The sequence below is a fragment of the Ursus americanus genome, chromosome 20, assembly GCF_024610735.1.
Source record: "Ursus americanus isolate L20-20 chromosome 20, mUrsAme1.1.p, whole genome shotgun sequence".
Classification (NCBI taxonomy): Eukaryota; Metazoa; Chordata; class Mammalia; order Carnivora; family Ursidae; genus Ursus; species Ursus americanus.
The window spans coordinates 9,284,758-9,304,539 of NC_142146.1; the positions used below are offsets into that span (position 1 = coordinate 9,284,758).

The following is a 19,782-nucleotide window of genomic DNA, read 5'->3' on the forward strand; positions in this document are numbered from 1 at the left end:
GCCTTCAGAAGTGGAGGGGTTTTTCTACATGGACTTCTTTACCCAGCCAAATCAAGTGTAGAGGTAAAGACCTTTTTAGGCTTGCGAGGGCTAAATCACCTCAGGGACCTTTTCCTGTGTTAGTTTCTTAAGGTCCTGGGAATGTGTTTCAGCAAATCTGGGGAGTGAACCCAGAAAGAAGGAGACATTGAAATTCAGGAAACAGTGACCCTAACCCAGCCCGGAAGAGAAGTAAAGGGAAGCATCAAAGGTGACAGCTGTGCCAGCAGACAGGGCAGGTAGCCCGGGCTACCGTGAGAAGATGTGTGTTTCTGAGAGAAGGCTTCTGGGCAAAGCAGGGTGGTCTGGGCTCTTGCTAAAATATCTCATGTGATGCTGCAATGAAGGGGAGTGAAGTTAAAGTAGAGGAAAGCATAGAAGAAGGAAAGAAAGGGAGAATGCCAGGGAAAACAAGCCTCTAAGAAAAGAAATGTATTCATAATATAGTTCTTGGCTAGTCAGCAGACAGCAGTTTATTCACCCGAAAATAGTGGTACATCTATATTGGAAGAATAGAGGGAGGAGTTACTAAGGGGAGTCCAAAGCTAGATCCCAGTCTACCATAGCCTGAGTAAATAGACAGTGTCTAAAATGGATAAGCCAGAAGATTGTAGGATAAGCACAATGTTTTGAGAAATGCAGTAATTCTTCAAAACAATGAAGAATTGAAATTAGTTACCCCTAGGAATTAAGAACGGGTATGGGGAGTCTTACCCAGACAACAGGGAGATGGTTTTTCATTAGAGTCTTTCAATACTATGGCATTTGATCTTCTGAATACAGGCAAGAATTACTTGGACAGAAATTAAATTATAAGTTCAAAAAACTAATATGTTTCTATTGTAAAACATTCGTACCATATAAAAAACCCACGAGTAACAGTCACCATAATTCCATTACTCAGGAATAACTACTGATAGTTTTATGTGTGTATATTCTTCCAAACTTATGTATTTGTTTTAAAATACACATTTAAAAAGGGGATCCCTCTTACACTGTTGGTGGGAATGCAAGTTGGTACAGCCACTTTGGAAAACAGTGTGGAGGTCCCTTAAAAAGTTAAAAATGGAGCTACCCAATGATCCAGCCATTGCACTACTGAGTATTTACCCCAAAGATACAGATGTAGTGAAAAGAAGGGCCATATGCACCCCAATGTTCATAGCAGCATTGTCCACAATAGCTAAATTGTGGAAGGAGCCGAGATGCCCTTCAACAGATGACTGGATTAAAAAGATGTGGTCCATATATACAATGGAATATTACTCAGCCATCAGAAAGAACGATTACCCAACATTTGCAGCAACATGGATGGGACTGGAGGAGATTATGTAAGTGAAATAAGGCAAGCAGAGAAAGACAATTATCATATGGTTTCACTCATTTATGGAACATAAGAAATAGCAGGGAGATCGGTAGGAGAAGGTAGGGAAGAATGAAGGGGGGTACACAGAAGGGGGAATGAACCATGAGAGACTGTGGACTCTGGGAAACAAACTGAGGGCTTCAGAGGGGAGGGGGTGGGGGATTGGGATAAGCCAGTGATGGGTATTAAGGAGGGCACGTATTGCATGGTGCACTGAATGTTATACACAAATAATGAATCATGGAACACTACATCAAAAACTAAGGATGTAGGGGCGCCTGGGTGGCACAGCGGTTGAGCGTCTGCCTTTGGCTCAGGGCGTGATCCCGGCGATCTGGGATCGAGCCCCACATCAGGCTCTTCTGCTGTGGGCCTGCTTCTTCCTCTCCCACTCCCCCTGCTTGTGTTCCCTCTCTCGCTGGCTGTCTCTCTCTCTGTCAAATAAATAAATAAAATCTTTAAAAAAAAAAAAAAAAAAAAAAAAAAAACTAAGGATGTACTGTATGTCGACTAACATAATAAAAATTATTTAAAAAAATAAAATATATAGGGGTGCCTGGGTGGCACAGCGGTTAAGCGTCTGCCTTCGGCTCAGGGCATGATCCTGGCGTTGTGGGATCGAGCCCCACATCAGGCTCCTCCGCTATGAGCCTGCTTCTTCCTCTCGCACTCCCTCTGCTTGTGTTCCCTGTCCCGCTGGCTGTCTCTATCTCTGTCGAATAAATAAATAAAATCTTTAAAAAAATAAAATACATAAAATAAAATACACATTTACTATTCTGCAACATTTTTATAGTAATTATTATACCCTACTCTGTTGAACATATTTCACTTCAAAAAAACACATAATGGCTTTCTTCCTGTGTTGGTCAGTCTAGATCTACATCAACATTTGTAATGATTAAATAGCATTCTGTTTTATAAGGTGTGTGCCCTTGGGGCGCCTGGGTGGCACAGCGGTTAAGCGTCTGCCTTCGGCTCAGGGCGTGATCCCGGCGTTCTGGGATCGAGCCCCATATCAGGCTCCTCTGCTATGAGCCTGCTTCTTCCTCTCCCACTCCCCCTGCTTGTGTTCCCTCTCTCGCTGGCTGTCTCTGTCTCTGTCAAATAAATAAATAAAATCTTAAAAAAAAAAAAAAAAGGTGTGTGCCAAAATTTACCCAACTAGGATACTTCTAATTCTTTGCCATAAAAATCACACCTCTGTAGTAAATACCTTTGAAGAAGTGGGCCTTGATTTGTTTTGCCAAGAATTACTTTCCACCTGGAATGAGGACCTGACAATCATGTTGTTATTCTCTGACCTTTTCCCACTGGACCAAATCAGATAATCTCCCAGAAATCTGAACATTAAGATTCCTATGTGCAACATAGTCTCCACTGTGAAATGCACTGAGAGAAGCAGATAAGGGGCCTTGGAGCCCCAGAGAAAAAGAGATCAGGAGAGATTGAAATTGACATTGAAGCCATCTTGGTTCCGATGGCTCTCCAGTGTCTGATTCATGCAACAATATTTATTGTGTGTCTTTTATGTGCCAGACACTATAATGAGGTACAGTGGTAGAATAAACAAGGCAGACAAGTTCCTTACCCTCTTGAAGCTTTTATTTTAGAGGAGAAGATATAACAAAAAAAAGAGAAATACGGAGTGTGGTTAAGAACAGTGCAAGAAATAAATAGGGTAAGTGATGGAGGACGGAGACCAGGGGATGCTTTTCAGAAGAGGTGACTTTTCTGCTAAGACCTGAAGGGCCAGGATGAGCCAGACAAGATAAAAGCCAGGGGGAGTGTATTCCTGTGGGGTTCATAGAGGTGGGGGATGTTCTTGGCATGGGGAACAGTAAATTCTTTTTTTTTTTTTTTAAAGATTGTATTTATTTGTGTGACAGAGAGACAGCCAGCGAGAGAGGGAACACAGCAGGGGAGTGAGAGAGGAAGAAGCAGGCTCCCAGCGGAGGAGCCCAATGTGGGACTCGATCCCGGATCACGCCCTGAGCCGAAGGCAGACGCTTAACGACTGCGCCACCCAGGCGCCCCAGGAACAGTAAATTCTGAAGCCTTCGGGTGGGTGGGAAAGAGCTTGATGTGTTTGAGGAACAACAGAGTTTGGGGTGACTCTCATGAAAGAAGCTGGGGGGAGTTAGTTTGAGGTGAGTGTGAAGATGCGGGATAGATCCAAAGCATGTGAGGAATTCAGACTTTAAATGCAGTGAAAAACCTTTGGAAGGCTTCAGCAGAGAAGTGCCATGATTTTAAAAATGTCTCTTATGAGTCATGACCATATTTCCTGCCCTTGGGCTCTGATAGATATCCTTGTATCTTTATGTTAAATTCCCTCCCCCCCTTTTAATTTAGGCTGGTTTGAGTAAATATCTATTACAGTTACTTATACAAAAGACTAGGCCAAAAACAACAGTCTTGTTGTCTTTGTGCATACAGCCCTGGCCCTTTTCATGTCTTTTTTATGTGTTTGTTGGCCATTTTCTTTTTTAAAAACTTCCTCTTTGTGATCTTTATTCCTCTGTTAGAGAGTTTGACTTTTTAAAAAAATATATATTTATTTATTTATTTGACAGAGAGCACAAGCAGGGGGAGCGGCAGGCAGAGGGAGAGGGAGAAGCAGGCTCCCCGATGAGCAGGGAGCCTGATGTGGGGCTTGATCCCAGGACCCTGAGATCATGACCTGAGCCTGAGGCAGACGCTTAACCGACTGAGCCACCCAGGTGCCCCAGGAGTTTGACTTCTTATTGCTTTGTAAGGACTCTGTAGTTTCTCAAGAGTAAATTTTTATCTTTCATATTTATTTCGTTTTTTCCCAGTTAGATGTTTGCCGTTTAGCCTTGTTCATCTTATTTTTTGGCATTCAGGGTTTTTTTGTTTGTTTTTTTCCTAAATAACAGCATTCTTGAGATACAATTTATGTGAACTCACCCTGTTGAAGTATACGATTCAGGGCTTTTTCATAAATTCACAATATTTTACAATTGATCAATACAGAGCCTTTTGTCACCCCAGAAAGAAACCTCATACCCATTAGTATTTACCCCCATTTTCCTCCCTTCCAAGTCCCTGGCAACCACTAATGTACTTTCTCTTTCTGTAGATTTACCTGATCTGGACATTTTGTGGAAATAGACTCCTAACATAACTGGTCTCTTTAACTTCGCTTAATGTTTTTAAGATTCTGTCAGTGTTGGAGCTTTTGTCAGTACTTCACTGCTTTTTATGGCTGAATAAGATTCCGTTTGCACAGATACACCACATTTTGTCTATCTGTTCATGCGTTGGTGGGCATTTGAGTTGTTTCTACTTTTTGGCTGTTGTGAATAATGCTGCTGTGAGCAGTTGTGTATATATGGAAGGTTTTGACTTGTGTTTGGTCAGAGCAGCATTGATCTTTTTCTTTTGTTTCTTTTGTTTCTTTCTTGTTTCTTGTTAGCAGAACCTTCCCTATGTAGAGATTATACATATTTGCCTGTCTTTTTTAAAGTGTTTTTTATGATTAAATTGTTAAATTTCAATCTTTAGTTCATATGCAAATTCATTTTGGTTTAAGATTTGGAAAAAGGATATAATTTTTCCCATTAGAATCACTAGATGCTCCCAGATAATTTATTAAAGAGGTTATCATGCCCTCGTTTATTTGAAATACTATATTTATATCAAGATTAAAAATTCGTAATAGGAAAATATGTGTCCAAATTTTGTTTTATTCTGCTGATTCTTTTTTCTGTATTCCTGTTGTGGTACTCCATTGTAATTCTCCTAGCTTTGCCTTTTAAGATCTTTAAAGAATATCCTTTCATTTAAAAAAAATGACTGGGTATTCCCCTAGAGACACTGTACTGTATGTATTTCATCAGCTTCTAGAAAGAAATCTGATAGGATTCTGACCAAAGTTGGGTTAAATTCATAAATTTAGGAGTTATTAATTTTGAATCTTCCTGTGCTACAATATGGCATGTCTCAGGTTGTTCTTTTATGCACCTTGTGCTGTTGGTTATGTATCTTTCTTGCAAAATATGTTTCTAGGTACTTGTTCTTGTTCCTATCGTAAGTCATCACCCTCGCCCCCCCGCCCCCAGTTTTTTCTTAACTAGTTATTTCGTTAGATTAGAAACGTTTTGCTTTTGGCTGCCTTTTTCTTACTTGTAATTGCTTTTGGTCAGTTCTCTTGGGTTTTCACGTGGAGCAGACAGGTTACCAAGAGCAAAGTAGAGGAAAACGCTCTGAAGGAAATATTGAGCCTGTTATAGGAACACAAAGCTTCATTTTGTGTGGCAGGTCAGGTGAGGCCTTTCTGAGGAGGCATCATTTAAACACACGTAAAGACTGCAACAGAGTGGGGAGAAAGAGCTTCCACACAGAGGGGCCAGTGCGTGCAATGGTCTGGAGGCACAGTGTACCAGAATCGCGAGCAGAGCGTGCAAAGATGAGTGGCAGGAGAAGTGATCAAGGCACTTGAGGCCGGTCAAGGAGTTCAGATCAAATCCTGAGTTGAGGAGAGTAAGCAGCTGAAGAGGTTTTTGAGCAGAGGTGAGACATGTTCCAATTTACATTTTTAAAAGATTGCCCAGCTGCTTTGTGGAAAATGAATTCAAGATAGACAAGAGTGGAGAAGAGTCTGGTTAGGAAGCAGTTGTAGTAAGTTAGCTTTATACCTGCTGATCCTGGACTAGGTTATAATGAATGTCATTCTTCTCCACTGCTCAGTGTTTCAGTCTCTGCAGAATAAAATAACGTTTTTATTGGGTTGAAAAATAAGTTTTATATCGGAAAACATGGGATTTTGAATTTCAGATTGGCTACCGGTAGGCTACATTTTATTATTGTATGTCTTACAACTTCATAAAAAGCAAATCTGGACGTATTTATCAGGTTTCCTATGTTATTCGAGATGAAGTGGAGAAGTACAACCGAAATGGAGTCAATGCCCTGCAGCTGGATCCAGCACTGAACAGACTTTTCACAGCCGGTAGAGACTCAATCATAAGAATATGGAGTGTCAATCAGCACAAGGTAAGGCAGGGATTGAGTTTTACATTTTAAATCTATGCTCAGTAAATGTTTGTCTAATATGGCACCTTTCAGAGTGTCAGATTTAATCTCTGAGCAATGAGTTATTTGGTATACTGCAACCAGAATTCTATAAGCCTCTGAGAAAAAGCCCCTAGGGGAGTATTCATAACTGCTTTAGCTAAGGTAGGGACTCCATAAACTAGGTACATGATAAGAGCTCTCTGCTACAAAGGAGCAAAGATTTGTCTGGTAGGAGGACTGCTTTCAACAATTTATTTTCCTGGTTTAAATATGTTCCCCCAAAAGCTTCTTGGCAACCCTTTTCAGTGCTTAAAAAAAAAAAAAAGTTGAATATGCTCTTTTACATTTATAATTAATCTGGAACAAACATTTGATTTCTTTATTTAAAAGTGATTAGGGTGCCCAAAAAATCCATAGGGCCTTATTAGATAATATAAGGTTGATATAAAAATAGAAAGACAACATGGTTGACTTCTTCAGGAGATTTAAAGTCTGTTTTCTTAAACAGGGAAAGGACTTAAATCTATGTAAAAGTAAATCCCCCGTCAAATGGAAAGGAACTCTTTTTGTATTTTGTTTGGATGCCTGTATTGGGAAAGGAAAGATTCAGGGAAGGAGAAAGAGCATTTATTGAGCTCCTAGCCATGTACCAGATACACTTTTAGCCCTTTCCTATCCAGCGTGGTTTTAATTCTCACAACAACCCTTCAAGGCAGCTGATATGATTCATTTTCATAGATGGGAAGACAGGCTCAGAGAAACCCATGGTTAAATAGCTAGTAAGTGACAGAATTAGATCCCAGTCTAACTTAAGAACTCTGGTGCTTGACCTTGTAGTTTTAAAAGTCTGTGTCTCTCTAGCAAGCTGTGCGAAGTCTGATGTTCAGTCTGAAAAAGAGCCACTACTCTGCACAGTTGCTGTATAATTTTTCTTCAAATGGACTTTAGTCCAGTGGGCTTTAAATTTTTAACCAATGGAAATAGTGGTGGCCCAGTATCAAAAAAATGGAAACTAAGGCTTTGAAATACTTTTTGGAACTCACATTTGAATTGGAATGTCACCTTTCTAGGAATTGACAGTATTTCAGATAAATTAAGGAAAACACTCACAACAACTTAATCCTGAAAGAATCTAGAAAGCTACCTATCCTGCCCTTAGACATTTTTTTTCCGGTCTTCATTTCATGACAAGACTGAGTAGCATCATTTCTCAAATAGACTTGTAGAGAGCTGTTCTCTTCACCCTTGAAGAGTCTTGAACTTGCCTGTGTTCGGTGTAGAATGTAACTAAATGCTCTTTAAAAGGCCTGTCCTGGTAATTAAGCCAAGAGAGAAGAATGGAAGAATCTCAAGGTACTGAATTGATACGGTGGCATGAGTAGTACTCCTTTAACCTTGGGCTTCCAGTTCTTCTCTGAAGGACTGTAGATATCATGAGGAAAACATTTAATTCAGAAGGTAAAAACCTTAGTAGGAGGTTAAGAGCAAAAATGTTCATCTCCCTCTGCAGTGAGGCTGGGCTCCTCACTATTCTGGTCAGTCACATCTTCATTTCTGGGTCTGCTGTCTGCTGTGAGCCTTCACCACCCCTGATCCAAATCCCTCCAGCCTGGAGATCTCCCGTCCTGTCCTAGGAAACCCCTGCCTGCAGCACTCTGTGTCATGCAGTGCCTCGCCCAGATCTTGTTGCCTTTGCTAATTTAAGACATAAAAATTAAGCCTTTGTCCTAGAAACCTAAGCTTTCATCAGTAATAAAAGTCCTGAAACAAAATTTCTGTTTACCTCTGTTATATGGAAGCACCAACTGTTCGATAAAATTCTACTCTGGGGGCACCTGGGTGGCTCAGTCGGTTAAACATCGGACTCTTGATTTGGGCTCAGGGATGTGAGATCAAGCCCCTCATTGGGCTCTGCGCCGTGCGTGGAGCCTGCTTAAGACTCTCTCCCTCTGCCCCTCCCCACCCGCTCAGTGTGCATTTGCGCATGTGGGTGTGTGCGCATTCTCACTCTCTTTTAAATAAATTCATTCATTCATTCATTCATTCTACTCTGAATTCAACTGTCAATTTTAAGACCTGAGAACAGTGTGTCACATTTATTGAAGAATGTAAACATATCTATAATTTGTAATATATTTCATCCTCTAATGTAAACTAATGACCTTCTTAAAATTTTTTCTTTTAATTTTAGCAAGATCCATATATAGCATCTATGGAACACCATACCGATTGGGTAAATGACATTGTACTTTGTTGTAATGGGAAAACATGTAAGTACTTCTTCCGATTATTGGGCTTCTGGAAGTCTTTTATTCAATTTGATATGCTTTTCATTTTTTATGTACTTTTTTTATTGAAGTTTGACATACATACAGAAAAGCACACACACCTTGAGAACACAGCTTAGTAAATTTTTTAAGGTTAATACCCATGTCTACATACAGATTACCAGAAGCCCCCTTGGACTATCCTTTTAGTCACTCCCTTATACACCAAGATAACTGCTTTCCTGTCTTCTAAGCACCATAGATTAATTTTTTCTGCATTCGAACTATATATAAATAGACTCATAACAATATTTATTCTTTTAGCCTTATTGATGTCTCTTTTCGTTCTTATTATGGTAAGATCCATTTTTTGGATTTGTAGTCTGTGTTAGAGAAATTTTTTTCAATCAGATTAGTTGTTCCTTCAACAGGAACATTAAAAAAAGTTTGCCCTGCCTATTTAAAAAAATAAATTTGAGGGGGCATCAGGGTGGCTCAGTTGGTTAAGCATCTGCATTCAGCTCAGGTCATGATCCCAGGGTCCTGGGATGGACCCCGGCATCAGGCTCCCTGCTCAGCAGGGAGTCTGCTTCTCCCTCTGCCCCTCCCGCTTCTTGTGCTCTCTCTCCCTCAAAGAAATAAAAATAAAATCTTAAATAAGTAAATATTTGGGACAAAATACAATAGGTTCTAGGAAGAGCTTTTAGATATGTGTGTGTGTATGTGTGTATGAACATTAACAGATACTTGAATTAATGTTAAGAATACTACAAATATTCAAGTATATATGTGTGTCTATGAACATTAGTTTGAAAGTATGTTGCATTGTTATAATTGTGAAATTGTTAAAATGGTAAAAGTCTTACTACTTGAGTTTGTTTATTCTTTGCCTCTTCTAGTAATATCTGCTTCTTCTGACACGACAGTGAAAGTGTGGAATGCACATAAGGGATTTTGCATGTCAACACTAAGGACACATAAGGTAAAACAACAAACATAATTTTCAGTGTCTATAGTGTAATATTGAGATCTCGCTACTTTATGCGTCTCATTTTCTTACTGATCTAGCAGATCATTGTATGTGTGTTCTGTTACAGGATTATGTAAAGGCCTTAGCATATGCCAAGGATAAAGAACTGGTAGCTTCGGCTGGGTTGGACAGACAAATATTCCTTTGGGATGTGAATACTTTAACAGCATTGACTGCCTCAAATAACACTGTCACAAGTAAGGTGTTTGAAAAAAATTTCTTTCTTTAAATAAAGAATGGTTTGTGAAACATCTTTGATAGGTTTGCATCAAGACAGTGGTTCATATTTTGATAGTGCTTCTACCTACAGTGTTCTAGCCCCTAAGAGTATGATTGAACAATAAGGAGCTTGTTCCTCACTGCAATCTAAAAATGGTAACTTCTTCAGGTGTAACCTGGTTATTTTTATATATGTGCATGTCTTAGCTCCCTAGCTAAAACGTAAGTTCCTTCAGGGCAGAAGAATCTGTCTTATCACCACTTTGTACCTCCCACAGCATTGCCTGGCCCAAAGCCACAGTCTCAGCAGATACTGTTGATAGAGGTGGTGATTACTTGACAAAGTAGGTAGTTTCTGACTCTTATAAGTGTTACTATATCTTATAAGCCCTTGAGTTGATGGCCAAGATGGAGAATGCCCAAAGGAAAGAAAGAAAAGTCCTCCAAATCGGTCCCTTTCAGAGCCACCCTAAACAATCCAGCCAATTTCAGAAGAGTTCAGAGAGTTTGGGTGCCTCCAGAGGCAATTCAGAGACATTCACAGCAGGTTAATAGCATGGGTGCCTCATCAACTAAGAGATCTCAGATTACCAGGTCAGACCCAAACAAGTCTAGATATGAAACTTAGCCTCACAGTTGGCTCAACCTACCAGAGTCCTCTAGTCCAGGTGGCAGTAGGGACGCTTAGGAGTACATTTTTCGCTAAGCCTGGCCTGGAAAGTCTGTGTTCAGGATCTGAACTATCTAGATCCCTACATATAGGTCCAATTTGTCATGACTGTGGAATACTCACATTGACATAGCTGAAACAGTCATAATATAATCTAGGATGTGCCGGGAAGGGCACATTAGGAGACTGGATGTTTATAATTTCTTGAATATTGTTCTGCCCTTTTCCCCAGGAAATACGCAAAGCTCTAAACACTACCCTCCTCTTGTTCTCCTTGATTTTTCACCAGTGCATGATTGTAGTGATTCAGTAACTGATCCCTGCTGAGGGCTATCATGACACATCATTTAGTTCTCTCTAGATGTAGGGTCTGCCTCAAAGAGACACTAACAAGAGGGAACAAAGCAAAAGAAGTCAGGATTGTCCCAAGGTCAGAGACCAGGCTTAGGGTTACAGATTCTGCAACAGATACATCTTGCTTAGAATTGTTTGCAGAGGTTACCACAAAGGTTTATTTATGATTATAGAAATACTAATAGCTAACATTTATTTATTGAGTGCTTACTATAATCATTTTCTAAACATATGTATTAACTGCCTAACTCATAACTTCTCAGTATGTCTGTTTATATTTATTTTTTATTGAAAATTAGGATCATACTGTATAGACCGTTTTATATGCAACTTTTTTCACCTCAGTGAAACTGAGTTCTGAATCCAAGAGCATGAACATGATTCTTGCTACACATTGCCTCACGTCCTTCCAAGAGCTGTACCAAACAAGTTTACTTATCCCACAAGTAATGTATGAGAGTACCATTGTACTGTTTTTTGAGAATTATTACCTCGTTGAAAATCTGAATTGGTAGGTGAAAATAATATTTTTTGTTTTGATTTGTGTTTCCTTGAAAATGATGAGTTTGGACATGTTTTTCATATTTATTGGCACATGTGTGTCCTTGAAAATACATCACTTATGTGGATAGTTTTTAAATGGCAGTGCAATTCAATTTAGCCAGTATTTATTGAGCACTTGTGTATGCTCAAATCTAGAAAAGATGTAAATTTTGATAACAACCTTGTTTAGAATGACCTCCATCATAGCTAGACTTCTTTTCCTTAGAGCACTCACAAAGATAAGATTTTCTAAACAGTATAATTAAATTTACGTTTTTTTGCTGACTAGCTGCCGAACAGCTGATGATTTTGTTAACATTTAGTTTCGTTTATCCTTAATAGCTTCTTCTTTAAGTGGGAACAAAGATTCCATTTATAGCCTGGCAATGAATCAACTGGGAACAGTCATCGTATCAGGGTCCACTGAGAAGGTAAGGGGGAGCTTAATGGGTATATTTTAACACTGGAAAACAAAAACACCAAAATAATTTGATCTGTGTAATTACTAAATATACAAACCAAGGTTTTGCCTGGTGGGTGCTAAGGGAAAGGTTTTATTTGAACAAACGAGAATATAACTATATAATTACTGTCATGTGTGGTGATGGGGGTGGGGTGGATGGGTGAGGGAGGCCTATTCGTTGACATTAGAAAGGCTTCCTCCTATCTGAAAAGATTGGGGGCCTCAGACAGTGTCCATTGGCAGAACAATATTTCCTTCTCAGAATATAATGGTTGTCACTTGACTTCTAAATCATGTATCTTTGAAATGTGTTCATATGTATACTCAGTTTGTGTAATATTTTGTTAAAATACACAGGTTTTAAGGGTATGGGATCCAAGAACATGTGCAAAACTAATGAAGCTGAAAGGACACACAGACAATGTCAAAGCACTGCTGTTGAACAGAGATGGTTCACAGGTATGCACTTGCATGTGCACGCTTACCTAATGACCTTGTCCAAAATTTCATGCACCAGAAACTTCCCTGCTTTGTTGCTTAGGTTGATTTCAACCCAAAGCCACATGTATTATAAACTGTGATCTACTTTTTAATTCTTAAAATACTCAATTGTTTTTAATAGTAATCCACATTTTAAAATTATTGTTTGCATCACTTCTAAATAAAGGCCAAACAAAATGTTCCCTCAGAATAATTCTAATGCCAATAAGTATATGCAGTTATGATGTGTATAGGATAAAATTAAAATGTTACTTTGTGTAAAGCAGAAGGAAGTTTTGGTATTGAATGCTTTGTGCTAGTGAGTTAAGGGGAAATTTCCTGACAGTGGGTCTGACTTTGGGCAAATCCTCTCATTTGACTATGTAGGCACAGTCTATAAATTTAGTGATCTGACATAATACTTAAGAGTCAGCATTTCAAAAAAAATTTTTTTTGGTAATGTTTGAACATGTACTGGTACTCTCGTACTTTGTTGGGTACATAATTCGATTTCTTCTGTAGCAGTGGGAAAATGATCTTTCATCAATGTAGATAATAAAAACAAAAACTAAGCACCATTTTCAGTTAAGACCTACCCCAACCCTGTACCCCTGCCTCCCCCAGCCATGTTTTCTCATGGGCCAGGGAGAAGCCCAGAGCTAACTGGAATTGATTGCGAGTGAGTTAGGAGAGGGAGAGTAGTGAGGTGGTGCGATGAGAGGTGCCATCACTCCTATGGAAATTACGTCATAGAAACTGCCTCGCACGTGATTTAGAGAAACCTTTGTCTCCAGAGGTGAGAGGAAGGTTGGGAAGACTAGCCAAAACCAGGAACTCATTTTCAGAACCAGGCAAAGAGAGGCTTGAAGGTACCCGTGGAGGTCTTTGAAGATGCGGAAGGATCTTGATGTTAATGTACTGTGTGGCCTGGAGGAGGGAACTTCACACTACTAGTCCTTAGTTTACTCTTCTGCAAAGCAGGGACCATAATATTTAGTTTGTGTAGTTGGTAAGAAGATGAGAAGTAGTAAGTATGTTCTTGTCTGTAGGCTGTGACATTTTCTAGCACCCTTGAGTTCCTCTACAGCCCCATTTTCATGGGAGTCAAAGAAGCCCAGTTTGGTCCACTCCTCACTGTTTTGCAGTGTAGTTGCTGGGCTACACGTGAGATGGCTGCCTCTGCCTTGTTCTGTGGGCTTCGTTCAGGATTTGGCTGTGTCCTCTGGTCTTCATGGGACTGTCCTGAAATAGAGGGCTGTGGACAAGATGGTTTTCAGAAGGAGGCTGTGGGCCCGGCAGACTTTCTAAAGCTCCTCCTGCTACTATACTCCTTGCCTTGTTTCCTGTATCTACATAGTCATGAATGTGCTTTTACCTAAGATAATTTAAGTAGCACATATGGTTACAGGTACACTTCATGTGAAGTCAGCTCCACTTACTGTAAGCAGACTGCTTGGAAGGCTGCCCTTGGGCGGTAGAGCGCATAATTAGGCAGATACCACCCTCCTCGAGTTCCTCCTCCATCCATTTTCCTTACTGGCAGCCAGAGGCGAAATGTAAACTTAACCACCAACTACGCAACACACTTGTATTAGGGAATTGATCAACAAAACAGCAATAATAACTCCTTGTTTGGGTCAAAGGAGGAAAAAGAAACCTTTACATACTGATTCTCAAACTCTTGGAACATGCGAGAGAAGCAGTTAACAGTTACTGGACCAGAGCATGTACTGCATCCCCAGAGTTGCCCTGCAGGCTTCTCATGTAGGATCTCTGGTGGCATCATAAGTCAGGGACTTGTGATAAGATATATATAACAGGCCAGTGAATCCCATGGACGTCCCCTTCGTTGTGTTGTTGTTATTTAGCAAATCTTACTGTTTGAGGTCTGTCGCCATTGCAGTTGTTTTGCTTGGTGCCAACATTACTGGGCTGAGGCACCAGACATTTCATCCCGTATACTTGCTCAGGCAACTGCTTGAGGAACTGGGACAATCTGCCGTCTTGGTTTGAGTCAGTGACATCCTCATGTGTTCCTCACAGGGTTTTCCTGTAATTGAAGTCCTGCTGAACCTAGCTTAAACTCTAGGGGTCTTTAAGCATCAAGCCACTCCTTGCCCCGACTTACCTTGCCCACTTGGCTGCTGTCTGTTGGCAGTTATAATTGTGTATGAGTGACCATCCCAGAAACATGTTGGTCAACAGTGACCTGGCCTCAATACACTGACCCACGTTCAACAACGTGATCAGGGCTGTAGACTCTGTGCCCCTAAGTCTAATGTAGTAGAATATTCAGGTCCTTCTGTCTTAGTCCTGAGAATTACCTCCTAATGACAGGGTCTTCACGTTTATCCAGTGGAAGGGTGGAGGTAGTGGGAAACATTTGATGATTACTCTAGCTTCTACAAGGTCGCAGGCACTAGAATTCCTATTAAATAGGCACATCCTTCAACCATACTACCAAACGCTGCAAAGAAGTTTGCCAGCATTGTACTGTAAAAGTAATTGTTGTCTACTTGGCTTTTTAGCAGTCTTAGAATACAGTTACCATCAGAGGTTATTTTGTGTTCACTATCAGAGTTGATACAGCTCTGTTCCCTCATCTGCTTTCCGCTGTACGCTTTGGGATTGGAACTTACCTCTTCCCTGCTGCAAGTTACCGAGACAATGAGGACCCCAACCCGCCACCTGAGCTTTCCTTATCCCAAAGTTGTCAGACCTTACTCCCTGTAGATACATGGCCTAGGATTGGAGGGATCAAAGCTATACTAACAGCTTTGCCACCTCAGAGTAGCAGCTCTTCCTGGACAGAGCAGCCCCTCCTTGCCCCCTCTCCATGAGATTGCATGGATCCTCCCACAGGCATGTCTGGAGGGCTGCTTATAACTTACTGCTTGTAACTTACTCCAGACAGTTTCATTGTTGGTTAGACTCTTGGTTGCCTTGTAAACCAGTTGGAATAGGGGATTAAAACGCTAAGGCTCCTGGTAACTTATGGGGGAGTCTCCTAGTAGGTGTTCATTTAATTAAACACATCCAGAGTTCTAAAGGCCCCTTCCAGTCACAGGGCACGCCAATAAATCTTAATATTCTTGAAGGCCTCATCTGTTCAAACACTTTTGGAATCTCCAAGCCCACAACCATCTTCTCTTCTGTGAAGCTCTTTGCCTATGTAATTTCATACACCAGCACCAGCAGTTGCTTCTTCTTGAGGCCATTTTTTCCCCAAAGAAGTAACTTGTTATTCTCTTCTGCAAGTCACCACGGTAACTGGTAGTGAACCCCAGGCATGCTGAATGTGAATGTGGGGTGGCCGATTCAGCCTCTTTCTGTCAGAGTCACAGTGTGCTCAGCCCTGATTTGTGTGCCAGCAGCTTCTATGTAGTTGATGCTCCTGAGCCTTTGGAAAGTTTCAGAATTGCTAATGTTAACTCTGAATGCTAAAGGTCCACATTTTATATTAATAGATGTTGAACTTGAGGCTCAGATGGGAAGTATCCAAGGTCACAGAGTGAGTGGTAAGCCTGGGATTAGATTTTGCTTCTGACTCCCTATTAGTAGAATCTCAGAGACCTGGCAGGCCATTAGGAATCCATTTCCATGAGGTAGGGGTGAGACAGAGGTGTGACCTAGGGCTCCAGAAGGCCTGTTGGCCTAGTGCAAAGCTTGTCAACCTTAGTGTCCCAGAATGACCTGGAGAGCCTATCAAAACAGATTGCTAGGCCCTGCCAGAATTTCTGCCTCATTAGGTTTGGAATCAGACCATCTGCATTTTTAACAACTTCCCAGGGGTTGCTGATTCTGCATGTGGCCAGGTAGGAGAGGACAAAAGCAGTTTTGCTCAGAAGTTTCCCCTGCCTGAGCATGTCCTGTTGCCTTTGGTCATTTTAGCCTGTGGTGCATGTTTATCAGAAGTCTTTATCAGAGGCAGAAATACAGGTTGTTAGAGGTGGATGTTTGACAGTGTGGTCGGGAGAGGCACCAAGTACAGAGCACAGCAAAGCAGGAACTTTTCTGGCCGGGACATTTTCTGACTTTAACTTTCTCTGTTTTTAGTGCCTTTCCGGTAGTTCTGATGGGACAATTCGCCTTTGGTCCCTTGGCCAGCAGAGATGTATAGCGACGTACCGAGTCCATGATGAAGGTGTCTGGGCTCTGCAAGTCAATGACGCCTTCACGCACGTGTATTCTGGAGGAAGGGACAGAAAGATTTATTGTACAGACTTAAGAAACCCTGACATTCGGGTATTAATTTGTGAAGAAAAAGCACCAGTTCTCAAGGTATGTCCTATATTTTAGTTTTGTGGTTAAGATTGTTACATGTGCTAGCTAAATCCGTCAGAATCTGTATTAAAGCATGAATCGGCTGTGGGGTTGTAAAAACAGATATTTTAATTTTCATTAGTCACTTGTAGAAGAAATTGTGACTTCTTAGATACCTCAGTGACATGTACCTGTCCCACTGGCGAATCCTGGTGCTATGGCCCCACATTGCTCCTGAGCGCACTTAGCTTTCCTGACCTGTCCTTAGTGGAGGAATGTGATGAGTTCAGGTATCTGTGAGCAGACAACAGCAAAGCACAAGTGTGTCCACTGCCTCAAGAGGGAGGATGTGGAAGAGTTGCTCCAGAAGAAGAGAGAACAAGCCAGTTCATACTCCAAACCATTACTGCCTCAAAGTAGTCCTGATTGCTGATCAGCATCTGCTGCATGGGTGAAAGGGTACTCGAGAAGCCGTCCATGCTGACACCTGCTGAGAGTGAAGCCTGGACTGCGAAATGGCCTTATCATCATACGACAAGATTATTCAGCCTCCCTGATAATCTCAGAATTACACATTAAAACCATAGTGAAGAGCTTAACAGATTTAAAATGGAGGCATAAGGACAGCAGTACTTCCTTTTCACAAAAGTCATCCAAAAACAACAAGAAAAGCAAGAAACAGAACTGTAGATACCCACGAAACTAAGTGGCCTGAAACCCAGACCACAGTATAAGAGGAAGGGCTGAAAAAAGGAATAAAGGTCAAATGAGACAGTCGAGGGGATGCTTGTGGCCTAGGAGCACACACATCCTGCCTATTTTGGCTCTTTAAGATAGGTGGTGCCCCTCGAGAGGACAAAACCAATAATTCTAGGGGAGCAAGGGAGTTGAGACTGAAATCAGAGCCCGTGTGCAGGAAGCAGGCTGCTGGGAGGAGAAACACCGCACTGAGTTCTGCAGCTGCCAGGATCTCTTGGCTGTGGAGGAAAAGGTGCAAGAACTTAGTGGCGACATAACTGTGTGTGCCAAGAAACATCACTTTGAACTGAAGACGATTCCTACTTGCTAGGAGTCCGGCCTGTCCCACAACTCCCAACCTTCAGTTTCCTGGCACAGGAAGAACAGTGGATGACTGACCGTAGAGGGATTTCATGTGCGTGCTATCTATATACATGGGTGTAGGGACATATTTCTATATGTGTACTACTTAAAAAATACAGAAGGCACACGGTAAACTGTTCACAGGTGTACTATTCTTAGGTGAAGGAGGAGAATTACATGGGTACTTTTCACTTTTGCTATGTTAGAATGTTTTTTTACTACAGACATTTTCAAAGAGAAAAAGAGACTTATTCCTTGTTATTAAAAAAGAACACGAAAACAAAACAAAAGAGTAACAAAAACAAAATCATGGTAAGTCACCCTTTTGACTACACATTTGGATCCCCTAACTGTTTAATTTAAAATCACGCTGAAACTTTCAGCTGCTGTTTTTGGTGAGAAGTCACCCCTATTACACTTGTAAAAGGTCATCTTTCCTTTAGCAGAGACTCTCCCTCATTATTCTGTGCAACTCTAGCTTTTAACGCATGTCGCGGTGCAGTCAGCATACAAACATGGAATGAAGGAATTGATATTTAATAATCTATAGCTAGTCCCAGCAGCTCAGGAGAGTCAGCATTCCACAGAGCAGTGCTTTTGTGCTTTGTTTTCAGATGGAGCTTGATAGATCAGCTGATCCCCCTCCCGCAATCTGGGTTGCCACGACTAAGTCTACAGTAAATAAATGGGTAAGCGAACCGCTGTATCCCTGGCAAAGGTTGGTAAACATGTGGTTTGTTATCACAGACCTGCCAGATGCCAGTAACAAAGGCTCGAGGTGAATCTGATGCTCAGCATGCTTTCGAATAGTGGCAAAAATCTGAAAGCCTCTGTGAGTTCGATCCTAAGGATTGTACTAAAGATAATAGTCAAGATGAAGCTTCTGACTTCTTTGTCAGGAGCCAAGACAGACATTTGATGTGCTTGGAATAGGCACTATTGCCTGATAAGCCAATAAATGTTGGTATAGCATCTGAGCTCACAAAACTGCATTTGAAAACAGGCAGCCCGGGTCCAGGTTTCCCCCGCTATCCGGAAGTTCACTTTGTGCCATTGTTTATTACCCATTTTCTCTAACCCAAAGAAATCAGAGCAGAATTATTGCTTTTATGAAATGGTGATTGCTTCTTTGTCTTTACACTACATCTTGGCTTACAAAAGGCTTCCTATGAACACTTTACTTTTGGATAGCAGGAAATACCTGTACCAACATGGCAGGGATGGGACACTTGTTAGGCTTCTCTTTTTCCAAATGTAAGAGAAAATAGAAAAATTGTGCTTTCAAATTCATTTCCTTTTTCCTCACAACATGAAGAACAGGGATAGAAATAGAGGATAAGCAGAAGTCATTAAAAGTGCTTTTAATTCTTAAATGTTAATGAAAGAAGATTTAAGTTTCCTTGCTTACCAGACTATATGTGGATAACAAAAGAGAGAGTGTTTCCATTTATTTCTGTTTGTACACCAGTCAAGTGGGCATTCTCAGTACTTGTACAAAATGTTATATATCTTATCTAAATTTCGTTGTGCCAATATGAGATCAACATAGCTTTACCTGGAAAAGTGCCTTTTTTTCCCTCCAAAAAGACAGTATTAATATTCCCTTCTTAATACGTGTTTTGTTTCTTGAAATCATGGTGGATAATTGTACTTTATGACTATTTTTTGGTTGATGTTATCGTTTTGGTTTTTCTCATTTGTTTGTTCTTTGTTTTTCTTGCCACGTTAAACAGATTGGCAAAGCTTAAAAAGCATAAAATGATTAAAAAATGATTTTTGTTCCTTTAGACCTTGAAAGGAATTCATAATTTTAGAGCCTCCGGAGATTATGACAACGACTGTACAAATCCTATAACACCGCTTTGTACGCAGCCTGACCAGGTTATTAAAGGTGAGTAAGGAAGGTGGAAGGTATTATACCTTTTACTGAGGCTAATTATAGTTATT

The 19,782-nt window shown here is 40.7% G+C and overlaps 1 protein-coding gene across 2 annotated transcripts in view; it reads left to right on the forward strand.

The window, feature by feature from the left end:
• Positions 1–19,782, forward strand: part of WDR48 (WD repeat domain 48) — a 44,718-nt gene that overhangs the window by 7,599 nt on the left and 17,337 nt on the right. Inside the window, exons 2-10 of one of the 2 annotated variants that reach the window (XM_045798202.2) lie at positions 6,284–6,424; positions 8,637–8,715; positions 9,612–9,694; positions 9,810–9,939; positions 11,871–11,959; positions 12,349–12,450; positions 16,528–16,752; positions 18,450–18,524; positions 19,624–19,726. In XM_045798202.2, coding sequence (XP_045654158.1) covers positions 6,284–6,424; positions 8,637–8,715; positions 9,612–9,694; positions 9,810–9,939; positions 11,871–11,959; positions 12,349–12,450; positions 16,528–16,752; positions 18,450–18,524; positions 19,624–19,726 — 1,027 coding nt within the window. The remainder of the gene's footprint in view (positions 1–6,283; positions 6,425–8,636; positions 8,716–9,611; positions 9,695–9,809; positions 9,940–11,870; positions 11,960–12,348; positions 12,451–16,527; positions 16,753–18,449; positions 18,525–19,623; positions 19,727–19,782) is intronic. The other variant, XM_045798203.2, reaches the window with a different exon arrangement.